The sequence below is a fragment of the Nicotiana tomentosiformis genome, chromosome 3, assembly GCF_000390325.3.
Source record: "Nicotiana tomentosiformis chromosome 3, ASM39032v3, whole genome shotgun sequence".
Classification (NCBI taxonomy): domain Eukaryota; kingdom Viridiplantae; phylum Streptophyta; class Magnoliopsida; order Solanales; family Solanaceae; genus Nicotiana; species Nicotiana tomentosiformis.
In genome coordinates this window covers 66,664,609-66,680,759 of record NC_090814.1, presented here as the reverse complement: position 1 = coordinate 66,680,759, position 16,151 = coordinate 66,664,609, and the positions used below count along the sequence as shown (strand labels likewise).

Sequence of the window (16,151 nt, the reverse complement as noted above, 5' to 3'; positions counted from 1 at the left end):
GCATCATTGTTTCTCAGGTTGCTTTGCTTAATCTTATTACTATATCTTCAACTTGGGCTAGAGTTATTGATGTGATGGATAGTGAGGTAATTATGTCTCCGATTGATTCGATAAGTTTAAACAGATATCACCTCCCACAGAAGGGAAGTTAAATGGATTTAATTGAGTGCCTTGCCTTAATGGTAGTAAATTTTGAGATATGATTTAACTTTTTCCTTATGCAGTCAGGTTTAAGATTGTTTGGGTTTATTGGTGCTGGTGCTACACTTGGCCAGCTGTTTGGTTCGCTATTTGCCACGAGAATGGCTTGGTTAGGACCGCGTGTGTATATCTTTATGTTTTTTCTTGCTTCCTTATTCTTTTGAGGCTCTTTTACTTTCTATTTTCTTAGTAGTTCCTTTTTTGGTTCTTGTAGATTTACTTCTTGTTTCAGCAATTCTCATGAAACTTGCTGCACAATCATCAAAAGGGATCAAGAAAGATGTCTTACAATTTCCTGAAGAACTATCTCCCTTCAGGTTTTCTTCTTCTTGTTGTTCTTGTTCTACTCTGATCGGGTGTATTATTTATTAGATTTTATTAGCAATAGAATTAGTCCATCAGATGAGATTAGGGCGAGAGGTCTCTAATTGTATGATCATCTCCCTCGGTAGCTCCTTTGAAGCAAGCAATTAAAGCTCTTTATCTAGCCTCTATCAGCCTTTGGATGACTGTCTCATGTTTCTTACCCCGCTGTTATAGTGTTATGCAGTGGTGTACATAGAATTTTATGTAAGTAGTGTCATATTTAATAAGGTGAACAAATGAAAAAAATTACTATAAAAACTATCTTAATAAAAAACATTCAAATACATTAATAAAATATATGTCTTCAACGACTTTTCTTTTTCTTGAATAAATGATACGGGAATTTTTAATAATTTATTGAGAAATTTAAACAAGAGTTCTTGATTTTAAAATTCTTTATCCTTAATAATGAAGTTTTTTAGAGCAATGATTGATTTGTCTTTTTTTGTTTTAACTTTTTTTCTTGGATTTCTGAACTGTCTTTCCATGTTCAGTGTCATTTTAAGACTCTTCTTGGTGTTAGTTATAAAAAGGGAAAAAAGTAAAAGGCGAAAAAAAACTGGATGAAGCACAGCTGGAGAATCTAACCCGTGTCAACACATTTGTGTAGTAATCCAATATTATTGCCGGAATGGAGCACCTCCCATGGTCAAATGATGTCATTCTAGTCTTATTTATCTGTTATTTCTTTTTTAATTTGTCATTTATAAATATATTTAGTGAATTTTTCGGCGAAGCAATGTCACGTTACACCACTTGTATCCATGTGCATCCGCCGCTGGTGTTATTCCTGTTTTGCTGTTGCATTGGTGTCTCATCCATCCCTGGGTGGTGGGTGCACTTCTTTATTAGTGAAAGTTCTCTCTGCGGTGACATAATTTTGCCTAGTCTAGTTGAGTCATGGTGTAAGTTCGATATAGATCTTTAGCAGCTCCCTTTATTTATTTTCTTTTGGGATACGGAAGTGTTTGATCTAGCAGGAAATGCTTTTTACAAGAAAAACTGGAAAAAGAGATAACTGATGTACTCACAAGTTACCATGAATCTAATATCTGTATCTGTGCTACATAGAGTTTGATAGTCCTAGAGTATAAAGAGGATGCATTCATTTAACTCCTTAAAGAACACACTGTACTAATGATTGTAAATATGTGCTTTCTCTACACTTTACCAATTGAATACCTCTCTAGACAGTAATACCTCCCTCACAAGTTAGATAAAGGGTGTGTTTGGTACGAAGAGAAATATTTTCTGGAAAATATTTTCCCATGTTTGGTTGGCTTAAATGTTTTGGAAAACATTTTCCTTATGAACTCATTTTCCTCCAATTGGAGGAAAATGTTTTCCTTATCAAGAGAAGGAAAAATATTTTCTAAAACTCCTTCTCAACCTTCCCCACCCTCACCCACCCACCCCACACCCTCACACCCACCCACCTAACCCCACCCCCTCTCTCCAAAAAGGTTTTTTTTTTTCAAATTTCAGTTTTTCTTTTCCGTCACCACCCACCCTACACCCCCGCAAAAAAAGTTTTTTTTTTTACTTTTTTTTTTGTAATTTTAAATTTCTGTTTTTTTGTTTTTCTGCACCACCCACCCCTACCCCACCACCCCGCACAAAAAAAAAAGCTTTTTTTTTTGTAATTTTCAAATTTCTGTTTTTTTTTTTTCTGCACCACCCATTTCTTCCCCCCACCCCACTGCCCCCCACCCATACAAGTTTCTGCACCACCCATTTCTTCGGTAAGGTCAAAACCCCGAACATGTATCCCCTCGAGGGTCTCCCTCCGAGACCTACATTTAGCAAGTTCAGCAATCCAATGTGCTCGGGCGTCGGCAGTATCCGCCGCCTCTCGTGCCTCCATCTGAGCAGCCTCGGCATCCGTCCGGTACACGGCAATGGACTTATCCGCTAAGATTTTCGATGACTCAACCTCGGCCTTGGCCTCAGCAAGCTGGGCTTCAAGCTCCTCAATCTTCTTATCTTGAGTCGAACCCTTTTCCTTAATGTTTCAAAGCTGGACATCGGCCGATAGTAAGTTGGTCAAAATGGTCTCTTTTTCCGCAGCCAGGCGATCGATAGTCTCCTTCCACCGATTACATTCAACTTTGATTTGATCGACTTCCTCCCGAAGTGACCCGATCTTTTCAACATTTTGCTGCAGCTGAGACAACGAAGGGTTAACTTCCACAGTCGAGTCAAACCCATACTTTAACAGAACGAGGCTCACCTGCTTGTCAAGCTCGGCCTCTTCTTCACGAGCCTTGCCAAATCCGCTTGGAGGTCCTTTATAGCCTCGTCCTTCTGGTTGCAAAGAAGCCGCAATGCATCTCTCTCCCCCGAGACCTTCTGAAGCTCGACCTCACACTGCCCAAAATCGACCCGAAATCTACTAATGGCCTGCACAGTAGGGAAAGAACACAAGTCAAACTCGGAAAAGAACAAAGAAACCAAGTATAGTAAAATCGTTACCCGAGTAATGAAACGTTGGGCCTCTTCCAGTAGAAGAGAAGCGTCCCCAATGTCAGAAGCATCACCGACTATGGTAAAGCAATCCCGAAAAGGATCCCCTGCACTAGAGCCTCCGCCCACATCGGGGATCTTCAATTCTCGAGCTTCCTTTAATTCCTCCTCGGAAAAAGTGGGAAGAGAAGGAGAATAAACCACTGTCATAGTCCCAAGAAAATTACTCGGGGCGTTCCGATCAAGACTCGGGATCCCGGAGTCAACCCCGACCGATACAACTGCCATCGGTTCAGGAGCTTCGGTGACATCGATAGCTCTGGCAGATCGGGACACCAAAGCCGAGGAACCTCCTTCTTCCTCTTCTTCTCCCTCTCCTTCTTCCTCTTCTCTCAGTCGTTGGACCGAGTCGATCAAAAGGGCAATTGCTTTCCTCCTCACCCTTCGAGTTTTGGGCTTGGGGCCCTCTAATCGAGAGGCAGCTTTGCACTTTTTGTCTTTCCCCGATTTCGGGACAGGGGACTTATTTCCTTCTTCACCGCTCGAAGGCCTCAAAGCGGCGTCCTTGGTTACGCCTGCATAAAAGGAAATCGGTAACGAATAGAGCACAAAGAGCGCTTCGAAGGAAACGAGAAGTAAAACCTTACCATGGTTCTTGGCTTCCCATCTGCCTTTAGCCAAATCACGCCAAGCACGTTCGGCATAAGAGAAAGTCGGGGCTAACTTCCGAACCCAATCCTCGAGGTCGGGCACTTCTTGTGGTATCCAAGGGGAAGCTGTATATCGGGAAGAAAACATTTTAAAAAAAAAGCCGAAGTCTTATGAGAACAACTTACGATCGAAATTCTATTCCTCGGGGAATGACATCTTCTCTTCCGGAATGAGGTCACGGGTCCTCACCCAAATGTAACACCCTATCCAACGCCGATCCTTGTCTTCATCGATACTCGACATCAAAGCCTTCGATGCCCGACGATGAAGTCTGATTAATCCTCGAAAGATTTGAGGTCGATACAGACGTATGAGGTGGTTCAGGGTAAAATTCAGCCCCCCGGCTTTGGTGGAGAAGAAGCGAAGTAGGATTACTATACGCCATAGAGAGGGATGAATCTGACCAAGGGTGACCTGATATCTCTTACAAAAATCGATGATCACTGGGTCGACCAGACCCAATGTGAAGGGATAAGTGTAAACACTTAAAAATCCCTCCACATGGGTGACGACGCTCTCTTTGGGGGATGGAACTTGCAACATAACCTCGGAACCGCAGTTGCAGTCTTTTCTAATAGCCTCAAGATGACCCTTCGTTATAGAGCACATATACTTCGACACGTGCTCGCATCGACCCAGGACGGATGAAGGATTCTCAATCTTAAAATCGATCCTTAGAGTACACGGGCCGGGAATATAGTCAAAAGTGGACGACTCCACCGGCGCCTTGTCGTCGAACGACCGTGAAGAAGAAGCTTTCTCCTTCTGAGGCACAGTTTTAGAAGTCTTGGCCATTGATATGGAAGGAAGAAAGATGAAGAAAAGTAAAAAATTGATGCTACCAAAACTCTGGTAGCAACAAGAAAGGAAGAAAAGACGAGAAAATTTGGGGGAGTGAACGCGTGAAAGAAGTAAATGATAGATAGAAAAGCTATTTATAGGCTCGCGTCGTGACGGTTCAATATCACAGGTGGCCGACCACCATCTGACAAGCATTAAATACCTTGAAAGGCTGATTCGATAGGACAGCTATCACATACGTCATAATCGATCCCTGTGAGAACGTCGGCTTATGTCGCGATCGAACCACCAAAAATCGCATCGATTCTCACCGCATCCTTCGTGAGAAAAGAGGGGACTATCTGTATACGGTCAAAATAAATTTCGACCTTCCTACGTTCGATCAAGTTCGAGTGTTAAAGAGTCGGAATGAGTCGGAACGAGATTTCTGGGAGTTAGCTCCGAGTTCGGTATTATCGAGCCTCGAGTCCGAAGGTCGTTCAAGGAGTTGGCTCGATACCTCTATCGAGCTCGTGAACGAATCGATCCGCAAGGCACTGCTTCGAGGTCAGAAATGCTCGACGCCCATCTCGAAGGTCGAACTCGAGCCAAGACCGAAGGACCCGACCCAGTAACGAGTTTGAGCCAGTATCGAGCTCACAGGCAAAAGTCGTTGCGACCGCACCAAGAGAGAGAATCTTGGCAGGAATCAAGGAAGAGACAAGTCATCACGGGCCTTCCACTATATGCCTTATTTTATTGTCTTTTTTTGTGATGACCCTCTTCTATAAAAGGGGGAATGCGTGTAAGCTAAAGGGACAGACAAAAAGAAATCATTTCCCAGATTGAAAAATATCCCTTTGTGTTAGCTTTTATCTCATTCATTCTCATTCCCTATTGTTTGCATTCTCATAAGCTAAGAATCTAAGTATTTCTACTTCTCTTCACGATTTATGTCAAATTGTATCACATACCATTAGAACCATACATAAAATCTAACGTTAACCGATTTTTTCGGTAAACAATTATATTCCTTGTATCATATGAAATTGATTAATTTGGTACAGTTTGATAGCATGCATGAAATTATATGAAAGATTATTTCCAAGGTTTGTAAGATATAAATTAAACTTACATTAATGCTCCACTTGATTTTTTATTTTTTTTTGTGAGATCATGAGAATAAACTTGTGTTTTCATTTAGATAGTATTTAAAGTTTGGTGACCCTTTATCATGAATGTGATATATCTTGAGACTTTGAGAAAATCATAACATATTAATGTTTTATGCATTATGCTCGGCAACAAAAAAATATGAATAGTTTGATTTTTGGTGATCTATATTTATATGGAACATTAAGAGAAACTTGTATTTTATTCTTTCGTATGTATTTATTATAAAATAAATTTTTTATTTTAATAATATTGATATTATTTTATACAAAGTGTATACTACATGACTCGACATACATGTGCAACGCACGTGCCGAGTAACTAAGTATTATAAAAGCAAGATCAAAAGCAAAATATTAAAAGACAAAAATCCGTTTTAATGTTAGGGACCTTATGCCCTTCCACAATTAAACATACAAATCAGTATAGTAATCAAGTGTCTCTTCGTTAATCTGAAAAAATGAAGAATTTGAGTTGTTCAAAATTGACCAGCTTGGTGTGCGAAATTTAGAATGGTATCTGATGGTTAGTTTCTATGCTAATTAGAAACCTAATGTTGACAATATATTTTCCAAGCAAGTTATCATCTCTTATATATCCATATTAATTTTTCAATTGCCTAAAATCAGCTTTGTTAGGAAACTAGAATGAAAAGTTTATTAGCATGAAAGCTCGACTTGTTTTTTAACGCCTTGGTTTTTCCTTGGTTGGTCTCCCACTGAATTCACTTCAAAAGCTTAACTCTATAGCTTAGAGTTATAGCCAGAGGTGGAGTTGAAGAACTCGTTTGTCCTTCTCCTACCTTTGCTTGATAAAAGGTACTTGGCCAATTTCCATTGCAATGTTAACATTACTCGTTATTCGATCCATTTTAATTAGTTTAAAATTTTATTGACAAGAAACTACCATGGGTGCTTTTTATGTCTTAAAAGCTTTAAATATGACAGTTACCAAGGCAGAGAAAAAGGAATACTAGATTCAATATGTTTCATTAAAAACCGATGGAACTAAGTGACATTCATCTGTAATATATGAAGACGAATACTTATATAGGGCATCAACTATCAAGTGATACAATGATACGTAGAATTTTAGCTTGTGTTTTTAATAATCTTGTTGAAATTTGACAAGACCGAACCATCGAAACATGAACACAAAATTGTAATTATATGAAAGAAATAGCAGAAAACCACCAAATTGATATACAACAAAGTTTTCATTGTGTACAAAATACACATTTTCTCTGAAAACCATGAGTGCACCAACATCCTTAATTATCATATATCACTGACCACAAATACGAGTATGCATTCAGTTTTTGGTCGATTTTAGGTTTAATTTGGTTCAAGTAACGAAGTTTTGGTTCATATACAAATAAAGCGATAGGTGATCAGTTGAGATTAGATTAATTTTCTTTTTCACGATTCAAGTGATTGTATGAATAACCAGAGCCTTCAGTGCCCCATCCAATTCATTGTGGATAGGGTGCACATTAAGATATATAACCATGTTCCACCAAATATATGTATATATTATTTTTTTTGAGAATTTTGGCTAAGTGCATGGGTTCAGGTGTACCTCACTTTACCCAATGGATCCGCCATTGGCTCTAGACATTGTTTTTCCTTTCCAATTATTGTGGTGCCTTCAGCTGCATAATGAAAACAGCACAAAAATCCAGGAAGAGGAACTGTGGACCGCTAATTCTTTGGAGATCAAGCAGGTATCTATCGTTCTGAGTTTTGTAGAGCTGTGATAGTATTTATGCAAATCCACATTAGAGAGATCTACATAAAAAACTAAAAAAGCTCCTACTAGTAGAATCAATGGAATATCGTAATTTGGTTAACACAAGTTCAAAGATGGATGTAATTCAATACCCGAAGCTAGGTCATAAAGGATAAATTAGACTTGACTATCGTTAGCAAAATCCAAATTTATGCATCAGTTCACAAATTCATCGAATTACCACTACGTTGAGAGTAAAAGATAATGAAACAAAGAAAGATAATGATACCTGCATTTCAAACTTCAAAGCGGTTTGTGGCTGTAAATGTGTACTCATGGAAGTTGCATTGCTAATAAACTGATAATTATTCACATGATTGCTGGCCATGCTCTTAAGATGATCAAGACCGTGACACTGACACCATAAACACTTCATATTGTAGTGCCCAACTTTTTTCCATCGAACATTTAGTTCATGCAGAGTTCCAAGAACCTGATTCATGATCTCCCGTGGATTTGCTGGAGACTGACAAAGTAATCAACAATGAAATAGAGGAAATTATTCAAACTTATTTCCATTACATATACTACAAGAAAACTAACCTGAAGTCCAACTAGCCATTTTTTCTCTTTGGAAAATGAGTGTCTCAAACTCGCTGCTTGAGAGGTTCCATTCTCAGCAGACAGCTGTCGATCAAGATTTGGAAGCGACCCAGGGGAATAACCATCCTGAAGAAACACAGGAAAGTAAATTACAAGGTCCGCCTAATGAATGTGGAATACTTAAGACTATAATAAATAGTCACCTGATATTTGAAGAATCATTGCTCTAAACTTAGGGAATAGGTACGGAAGTTAACAAGTAATATTGGGTAAAGCGAGAACTGAACTACCAGCGTTCTGAAACTTGTAGTAAGCGTGATGTAATATGGCCATTATTTTGTCAAATGGAGTCCATCTCACATAAGTATAAGCATCTTTGTAAAGTGTAGACTTTGTTGGCAATATTCTTTGGGACCCAAAAATATTGCATTGTGTGTTGGACATCATTTGCACAAGTTGTATCTCTTCTTTTACACCTAAGAGGTCAAGACTTTTTTGCCTATAAAAGGGAAGGCCATTAGTTCATTTTAGACACACCAACAAGACTTGAGTCTTCATTTCTTGTTTCTTCCTTTCTTCCTTTATTAAGAGTGTTTTATATGAGAGTTAAATGTTGGGAAACACTTGTGTGAACCCTTTCTTTGGAGTGATCTTGTGAGGTTATTCTCTTAGGGTATTTGGGATTAATTAGAGTGTTTATTCTAATTTTGTACTCTCTTTTGTACTCTTATTCTTATAGTAAATTGCTCCTCTCCGCTTGTGGACGTAGGTCACTTTGACCGAACCACGTTAAATTTGTGTCTTCTTTATCTACTTTAATTGTCGTTGTTATCAACTTCAATTGTCTTTGTTATTGTCATTATACCATTGTTTGGCTAATTTCCGCACTACCCGGGTTCCCGATCCTAACAAATTGGTATCAGAGCCGGATCTAACCGGGTTAGTTTCAATAGCCAAAATGACTCTAACAAAGACCTATGTTGAGAAATTTGACCGAAGAGCAAACTTCGGAATGTGGCAATTAAAGATGGAAGCTATCCTAATTCAGGATGGCTTAGACTTGGCGTTGCAAGAAAAGGAGAAGAAGCCGGATAAAATGACGGATGAGGAGTTTGCCATCATAGACAAAAAGGCAAAAGCAGGTATTATTTTAAATCTCTCAAATGAGGTTTTACGTGAAGTTTCTGTAGAAACCACAACTAAAGGCATGTGGGAAAAATTGAAAACCTTATATATGAAGAGGACGGTGGAAAATAGACTTTACCTGAAGCAGAAGCTTTATACAATTCGTATGGGTGAAGGTACCTCTATTCTCTCTCATCTTGACACATTTGATTTCATTCTTATGGATTTGAGTAATATAGATGCTGAAATTAAAGATGAGGATCAAGCCGTGTTACTGCTTTGTTCTCTACCCCCATCTTTTAAGCATATAAGAGATACTATGCTTTATGCAAAGGATAATATCTCTTATAAGGATATTAAATCTATCTTAAAATCAAAGGAACAGATAGATAGTGATATTACTGGGGAAGCTAGTGGAACTCAAGCGGAAGTTGGCTTGTTTGATAGGGGCAACTCCGACTCCATATCCAGATACAATAATTTACAGTGTCGCTATTGTCATAAGAAAGGTCACATTATCTCCGAATGCTATAAGCTGAAAAATAAAGAAAAGCATAAGGAAAGAAAAAATGAGCACAAAAATACTGACACCGTCGAAGCTAGAGTAGCAACTGATGAGATTGAGGGAACTATATTTTTAGCAACTGAAACTAGTTTCAGATTAGACAATGAGTGGATTTTAGATTCCGGTTGTTCATATCATATGTGTCCTAGAAGGGACTTGTTTTCTACATATGATTCAGTTGCAGGTGGAGTTGTCCAATTGGGTAACAATGTTACTTGTAACGTTATTGGCAAAGGTACAATTCGGGTCAGAATGCATGATGATGTGGTGAGAACTCTCACCGATGTTAGATATGTTCCCGAGTTGAAGAAAAATCTCATATCATTGGGCACTTTAGAATCCCTTGGGTGCAAATTCACTGGTGAAGGTGGAGTTCTGAAAATTTTTCAAGGTGCTCGTGTGATCATGAAAGCACACAGATCTGGTTCGTTGTATACTTTATTGGGCTCCACTGTTATAGGCCCTACTACAGTTTCGGTATCAGACAACTTGTCTGATTTTGATGGCATTAAATTTTGACATATGCCTATTGAGGCTTTTGCGGATAAAGTGGAGCAAATTTACTATATCATCCAAAATTAGGCCAAGGTGGAGATTTGTAATATGGCCATTATTTTATCAAATGGAGTCCATCTCACATAAGCATAAGCATCTTTGCAAAGTGTAGACTTTGTTGGCAATATTCTTTGGGACCCAAAAATATTGCATTGTGTGTTGGACATCATTTGCACAAGTTGTATCTCTTCTTTTACACCTAAGAGGTCAAGACTTTTTTGCCTATAAAAGGGAAGGCCATTAGTTCATTTTAGACACACCAACAAGACTTGAGTCTTCATTTCTTGTTTCTTCCTTTCTTCCTTTATTAAGAGTGTTTTATATGAGAGTTAAATGTTGGGAAACACTTGTGTGAACCCTTTCTTTGGAGTGATCTTGTGAGGTTATTCTCTTAGGGTATTTGGGATTAATTAGAGTGTTTACTCTAATTTTGTACTCTCTTTTGTACTCTTATTCTTATAGTTAATTGCTCCTCTCCGCTTGTGGACGTAGGTCACTTTGACCGAACCACGTTAAATTTGTGTCTTCTTTATCTACTTTAATTGTCGTTGTTATCAACTTCAATTGTCTTTGTTATTGTCATTATACCATTGTTTGGCTAATTTCCGCACTACCCGGGTTCCCGATCCTAACAAATTGGTATCAGAGCCGGATCTAACCGGGTTAGTTTCAATAGCCAAAATGACTCTAACAAAGACCTATGTTGAGAAATTTGACCGAAGAGCAAACTTCGGAATGTGGCAATTAAAGATGGAAGCTATCCTAATTCAGGATGGCTTAGACTTGGCGTTGCAAGAAAAGGAGAAGAAGCCGGATAAAATGACGGATGAGGAGTTTGCCATCATAGACAAAAAGGCAAAAGCAGGTATTATTTTAAATCTCTCAAATGAGGTTTTACGTGAAGTTTCTGTAGAAACCACAACTAAAGGCATGTGGGAAAAATTGAAAACCTTATATATGAAGAGGACGGTGGAAAATAGACTTTACCTGAAGCAGAAGCTTTATACAATTCGTATGGGTGAAGGTACCTCTATTCTCTCTCATCTTGACACATTTGATTTCATTCTTATGGATTTGAGTAATATAGATGCTGAAATTAAAGATGAGGATCAAGCCGTGTTACTGCTTTGTTCTCTACCCCCATCTTTTAAGCATATAAGAGATACTATGCTTTATGCAAAGGATAATATCTCTTATAAGGATATTAAATCTATCTTAAAATCAAAGGAACAGATAGATAGTGATATTACTGGGGAAGCTAGTGGAACTCAAGCGGAAGTTGGCTTGTTTGATAGGGGCAACTCCGACTCCATATCCAGATACAATAATTTACAGTGTCGCTATTGTCATAAGAAAGGTCACATTATCTCCGAATGCTATAAGCTGAAAAATAAAGAAAAGCATAAGGAAAGAAAAAAATGAGCACAAAAATACTGACACCGTCGAAGCTAGAGTAGCAACTGATGAGATTGAGGGAACTATATTTTTAGCAACTGAAACTAGTTTCAGATTAGACAATGAGTGGATTTTAGATTCCGGTTGTTCATATCATATGTGTCCTAGAAGGGACTTGTTTTCTACATATGATTCAGTTGCAGGTGGAGTTGTCCAATTGGGTAACAATGTTACTTGTAACGTTATTGGCAAAGGTACAATTCGGGTCAGAATGCATGATGATGTGGTGAGAACTCTCACCGATGTTAGATATGTTCCCGAGTTGAAGAAAAATCTCATATCATTGGGCACTTTAGAATCCCTTGGGTGCAAATTCACTGGTGAAGGTGGAGTTCTGAAAATTTTTCAAGGTGCTCGTGTGATCATGAAAGCACACAGATCTGGTTCGTTGTATACTTTATTGGGCTCCACTGTTATAGGCCCTACTACAGTTTCGGTATCAGACAACTTGTCTGATTTTGATGGCATTAAATTTTGACATATGCCTATTGAGGCTTTTGCGGATAAAGTGGAGCAAATTTACTATATCATCCAAAATTAGGCCAAGGTGGAGATTTGTAATATGGCCATTATTTTATCAAATGGAGTCCATCTCACATAAGCATAAGCATCTTTGCAAAGTGTAGACTTTGTTGGCAATATTCTTTGGGACCCAAAAATATTGCATTGTGTGTTGGACATCATTTGCACAAGTTGTATCTCTTCTTTTACACCTAAGAGGTCAAGACTTTTTTGCCTATAAAAGGGAAGGCCATTAGTTCATTTTAGACACACCAACAAGACTTGAGTCTTCATTTCTTGTTTCTTCCTTTCTTCCTTTATTAAGAGTGTTTTATATGAGAGTTAAATGTTGGGAAACACTTGTGTGAACCCTTTCTTTGGAGTGATCTTGTGAGGTTATTCTCTTAGGGTATTTGGGATTAATTAGAGTGTTTACTCTAATTTTGTACTCTCTTTTGTACTCTTATTCTTATAGTAAATTGCTCCTCTCCGCTTGTGGACGTAGGTCACTTTGACCGAACCACGTTAAATTTGTGTCTTCTTTATCTACTTTAATTGTCGTTGTTATCAACTTCAATTGTCTTTGTTATTGTCATTATACCATTGTTTGGCTAATTTCCGCACTACCCGGGTTCCCGATCCTAACAAATTGGTATCAGAGCCGGATCTAACCGGGTTAGTTTCAATAGCCAAAATGACTCTAACAAAGACCTATGTTGAGAAATTTGACCGAAGAGCAAACTTCGGAATGTGGCAATTAAAGATGGAAGCTATCCTAATTCAGGATGGCTTAGACTTGGCGTTGCAAGAAAAGGAGAAGAAGCCGGATAAAATGACGGATGAGGAGTTTGCCATCATAGACAAAAAGGCAAAAGCAGGTATTATTTTAAATCTCTCAAATGAGGTTTTACGTGAAGTTTCTGTAGAAACCACAACTAAAGGCATGTGGGAAAAATTGAAAACCTTATATATGAAGAGGACGGTGGAAAATAGACTTTACCTGAAGCAGAAGCTTTATACAATTCGTATGGGTGAAGGTACCTCTATTCTCTCTCATCTTGACACATTTGATTTCATTCTTATGGATTTGAGTAATATAGATGCTGAAATTAAAGATGAGGATCAAGCCGTGTTACTGCTTTGTTCTCTACCCCCATCTTTTAAGCATATAAGAGATACTATGCTTTATGCAAAGGATAATATCTCTTATAAGGATATTAAATCTATCTTAAAATCAAAGGAACAGATAGATAGTGATATTACTGGGGAAGCTAGTGGAACTCAAGCGGAAGTTGGCTTGTTTGATAGGGGCAACTCCGACTCCATATCCAGATACAATAATTTACAGTGTCGCTATTGTCATAAGAAAGGTCACATTATCTCCGAATGCTATAAGCTGAAAAATAAAGAAAAGCATAAGGAAAGAAAAAATGAGCACAAAAATACTGACACCGTCGAAGCTAGAGTAGCAACTGATGAGATTGAGGGAACTATATTTTTAGCAACTGAAACTAGTTTCAGATTAGACAATGAGTGAATTTTAGATTCCGGTTGTTCATATCATATGTGTCCTAGAAGGGACTTGTTTTCTACATATGATTCAGTTGCAGGTGGAGTTGTCCAATTGGGTAACAATGTTACTTGTAACGTTATTGGCAAAGGTACAATTCGGGTCAGAATGCATGATGATGTGGTGAGAACTCTCACCGATGTTAGATATGTTCCCGAGTTGAAGAAAAATCTCATATCATTGGGCACTTTAGAATCCCTTGGGTGCAAATTCACTGGTGAAGGTGGAGTTCTGAAAATTTTTCAAGGTGCTCGTGTGATCATGAAAGCACACAGATCTGGTTCGTTGTATACTTTATTGGGCTCCACTGTTATAGGCCCTACTACAGTTTCGGTATCAGACAACTTGTCTGATTTTGATGGCATTAAATTTTGACATATGCCTATTGAGGCTTTTGCGGATAAAGTGGAGCAAATTTACTATATCATCCAAAATTAGGCCAAGGTGGAGATTTGTAATATGGCCATTATTTTATCAAATGGAGTCCATCTCACATAAGCATAAGCATCTTTGCAAAGTGTAGACTTTGTTGGCAATATTCTTTGGGACCCAAAAATATTGCATTGTGTGTTGGACATCATTTGCACAAGTTGTATCTCTTCTTTTACACCTAAGAGGTCAAGACTTTTTTGCCTATAAAAGGGAAGGCCATTAGTTCATTTTAGACACACCAACAAGACTTGAGTCTTCATTTCTTGTTTCTTCCTTTCTTCCTTTATTAAGAGTGTTTTATATGAGAGTTAAATGTTGGGAAACACTTGTGTGAACCCTTTCTTTGGAGTGATCTTGTGAGGTTATTCTCTTAGGGTATTTGGGATTAATTAGAGTGTTTACTCTAATTTTGTACTCTCTTTTGTACTCTTATTCTTATAGTAAATTGCTCCTCTCCGCTTGTGGACGTAGGTCACTTTGACCGAACCACGTTAAATTTGTGTCTTTTTTATCTACTTTAATTGTCGTTGTTATCAACTTCAATTGTCTTTGTTATTGTCATTATACCATTGTTTGGCTAATTTCCGCACTACCCGGGTTCCCGATCCTAACAAATTGGTATCAGAGCCGGATCTAACCGGGTTAGTTTCAATAGCCAAAATGACTCTAACAAAGACCTATGTTGAGAAATTTGACCGAAGAGCAAACTTCGGAATGTGACAATTAAAGATGGAAGCTATCCTAATTCAGGATGGCTTAGACTTGGCGTTGCAAGAAAAGGAGAAGAAGCCGGATAAAATGACGGACGAGGAGTTTGCCATCATAGACAAAAAGGCAAAAGCAGGTATTATTTTAAATCTCTCAAATGAGGTTTTACGTGAAGTTTCTGTAGAAACCACAACTAAAGGCATGTGGGAAAAATTGAAAACCTTATATATGAAGAGGACGGTGGAAAATAGACTTTACCTGAAGCAGAAGCTTTATACAATTCGTATGGGTGAAGGTACCTCTATTCTCTCTCATCTTGACACATTTGATTTCATTCTTATGGATTTGAGTAATATAGATGCTGAAATTAAAGATGAGGATCAAGCCGTGTTACTGCTTTGTTCTCTACCCCCATCTTTTAAGCATATAAGAGATACTATGCTTTAAGCATATAAGAGATACTATGCTTTATGCAAAGGATAATATCTCTTATAAGGATATTAAATCTATCTTAAAATCAAAGGAACAGATAGATAGTGATATTACTGGGGAAGCTAGTGGAACTCAAGCGGAAGTTGGCTTGTTTGATAGGGGCAACTCCGACTCCATATCCAGATACAATAATTTACAGTGTCGCTATTGTCATAAGAAAGGTCACATTATCTCCGAATGCTATAAGCTGAAAAATAAAGAAAAGCATAAGGAAAGAAAAAATGAGCACAAAAATACTGACACCGTCGAAGCTAGTGTAGCAACTGATGAGATTGAGGAAACTATATTTTTAGCAACTGAAACTAGTTTCAGATTAGACAATGAGTGGATTTTAGATTCCGGTTGTTCATATCATATGTGTCCTAGAAGGGAATTGTTTTCTACATATGATTCAGTTGCAGGTGGAGTTGTCCAATTGGGTAACAATGTTACTTGTAACGTTATTGGCAAAGGTACAATTCGGGTCAGAATGCATGATGATGTGGTGAGAACTCTCACCGATGTTAGATATGTTCCCGAGTTGAAGAAAAATCTCATATCATTGGGCACTTTAGAATCCCTTGGGTGCAAATTCACTGGTGAAAGTGGAGTTCTGAAAATTTTTCAAGGTGCTCGTGTGATCATGAAAGCACACAGATCTGGTTCGTTGTATACTTTATTGGGCTCCACTGTTATAGGCCCTACTACAGTTTCGGTATCAGACAACTTGTCTGATTTTGATGG

At 38.2% G+C, this 16,151-nt stretch overlaps 1 protein-coding gene across 5 annotated transcripts in view; it reads right to left on the bottom strand.

The window, feature by feature from the left end:
- The window catches only part of LOC104094855 (SNF1-related protein kinase catalytic subunit alpha KIN10-like), a 50,814-nt gene that overhangs the window by 30,013 nt on the left and 4,650 nt on the right, over positions 1 to 16,151 (bottom strand). For 3 of the 5 annotated variants that reach the window (XM_070197063.1, XM_070197061.1, XM_070197062.1), the window contains exons 9-11: positions 8,026 to 8,151; positions 7,712 to 7,948; positions 6,874 to 7,444 (exon numbers count right to left, since the gene is read on the bottom strand). In XM_070197063.1, coding sequence (XP_070053164.1) covers positions 7,328 to 7,444; positions 7,712 to 7,948; positions 8,026 to 8,151 — 480 coding nt within the window. In that variant the 3' untranslated portion in view covers positions 6,874 to 7,327. Of the gene's footprint in view, positions 1 to 2,317; positions 2,732 to 2,797; positions 2,968 to 6,873; positions 7,445 to 7,711; positions 7,949 to 8,025; positions 8,152 to 16,151 lie in introns of those variants that run through there. The other 2 variants (XR_011414748.1, XR_011414749.1) reach the window with 2 other exon arrangements.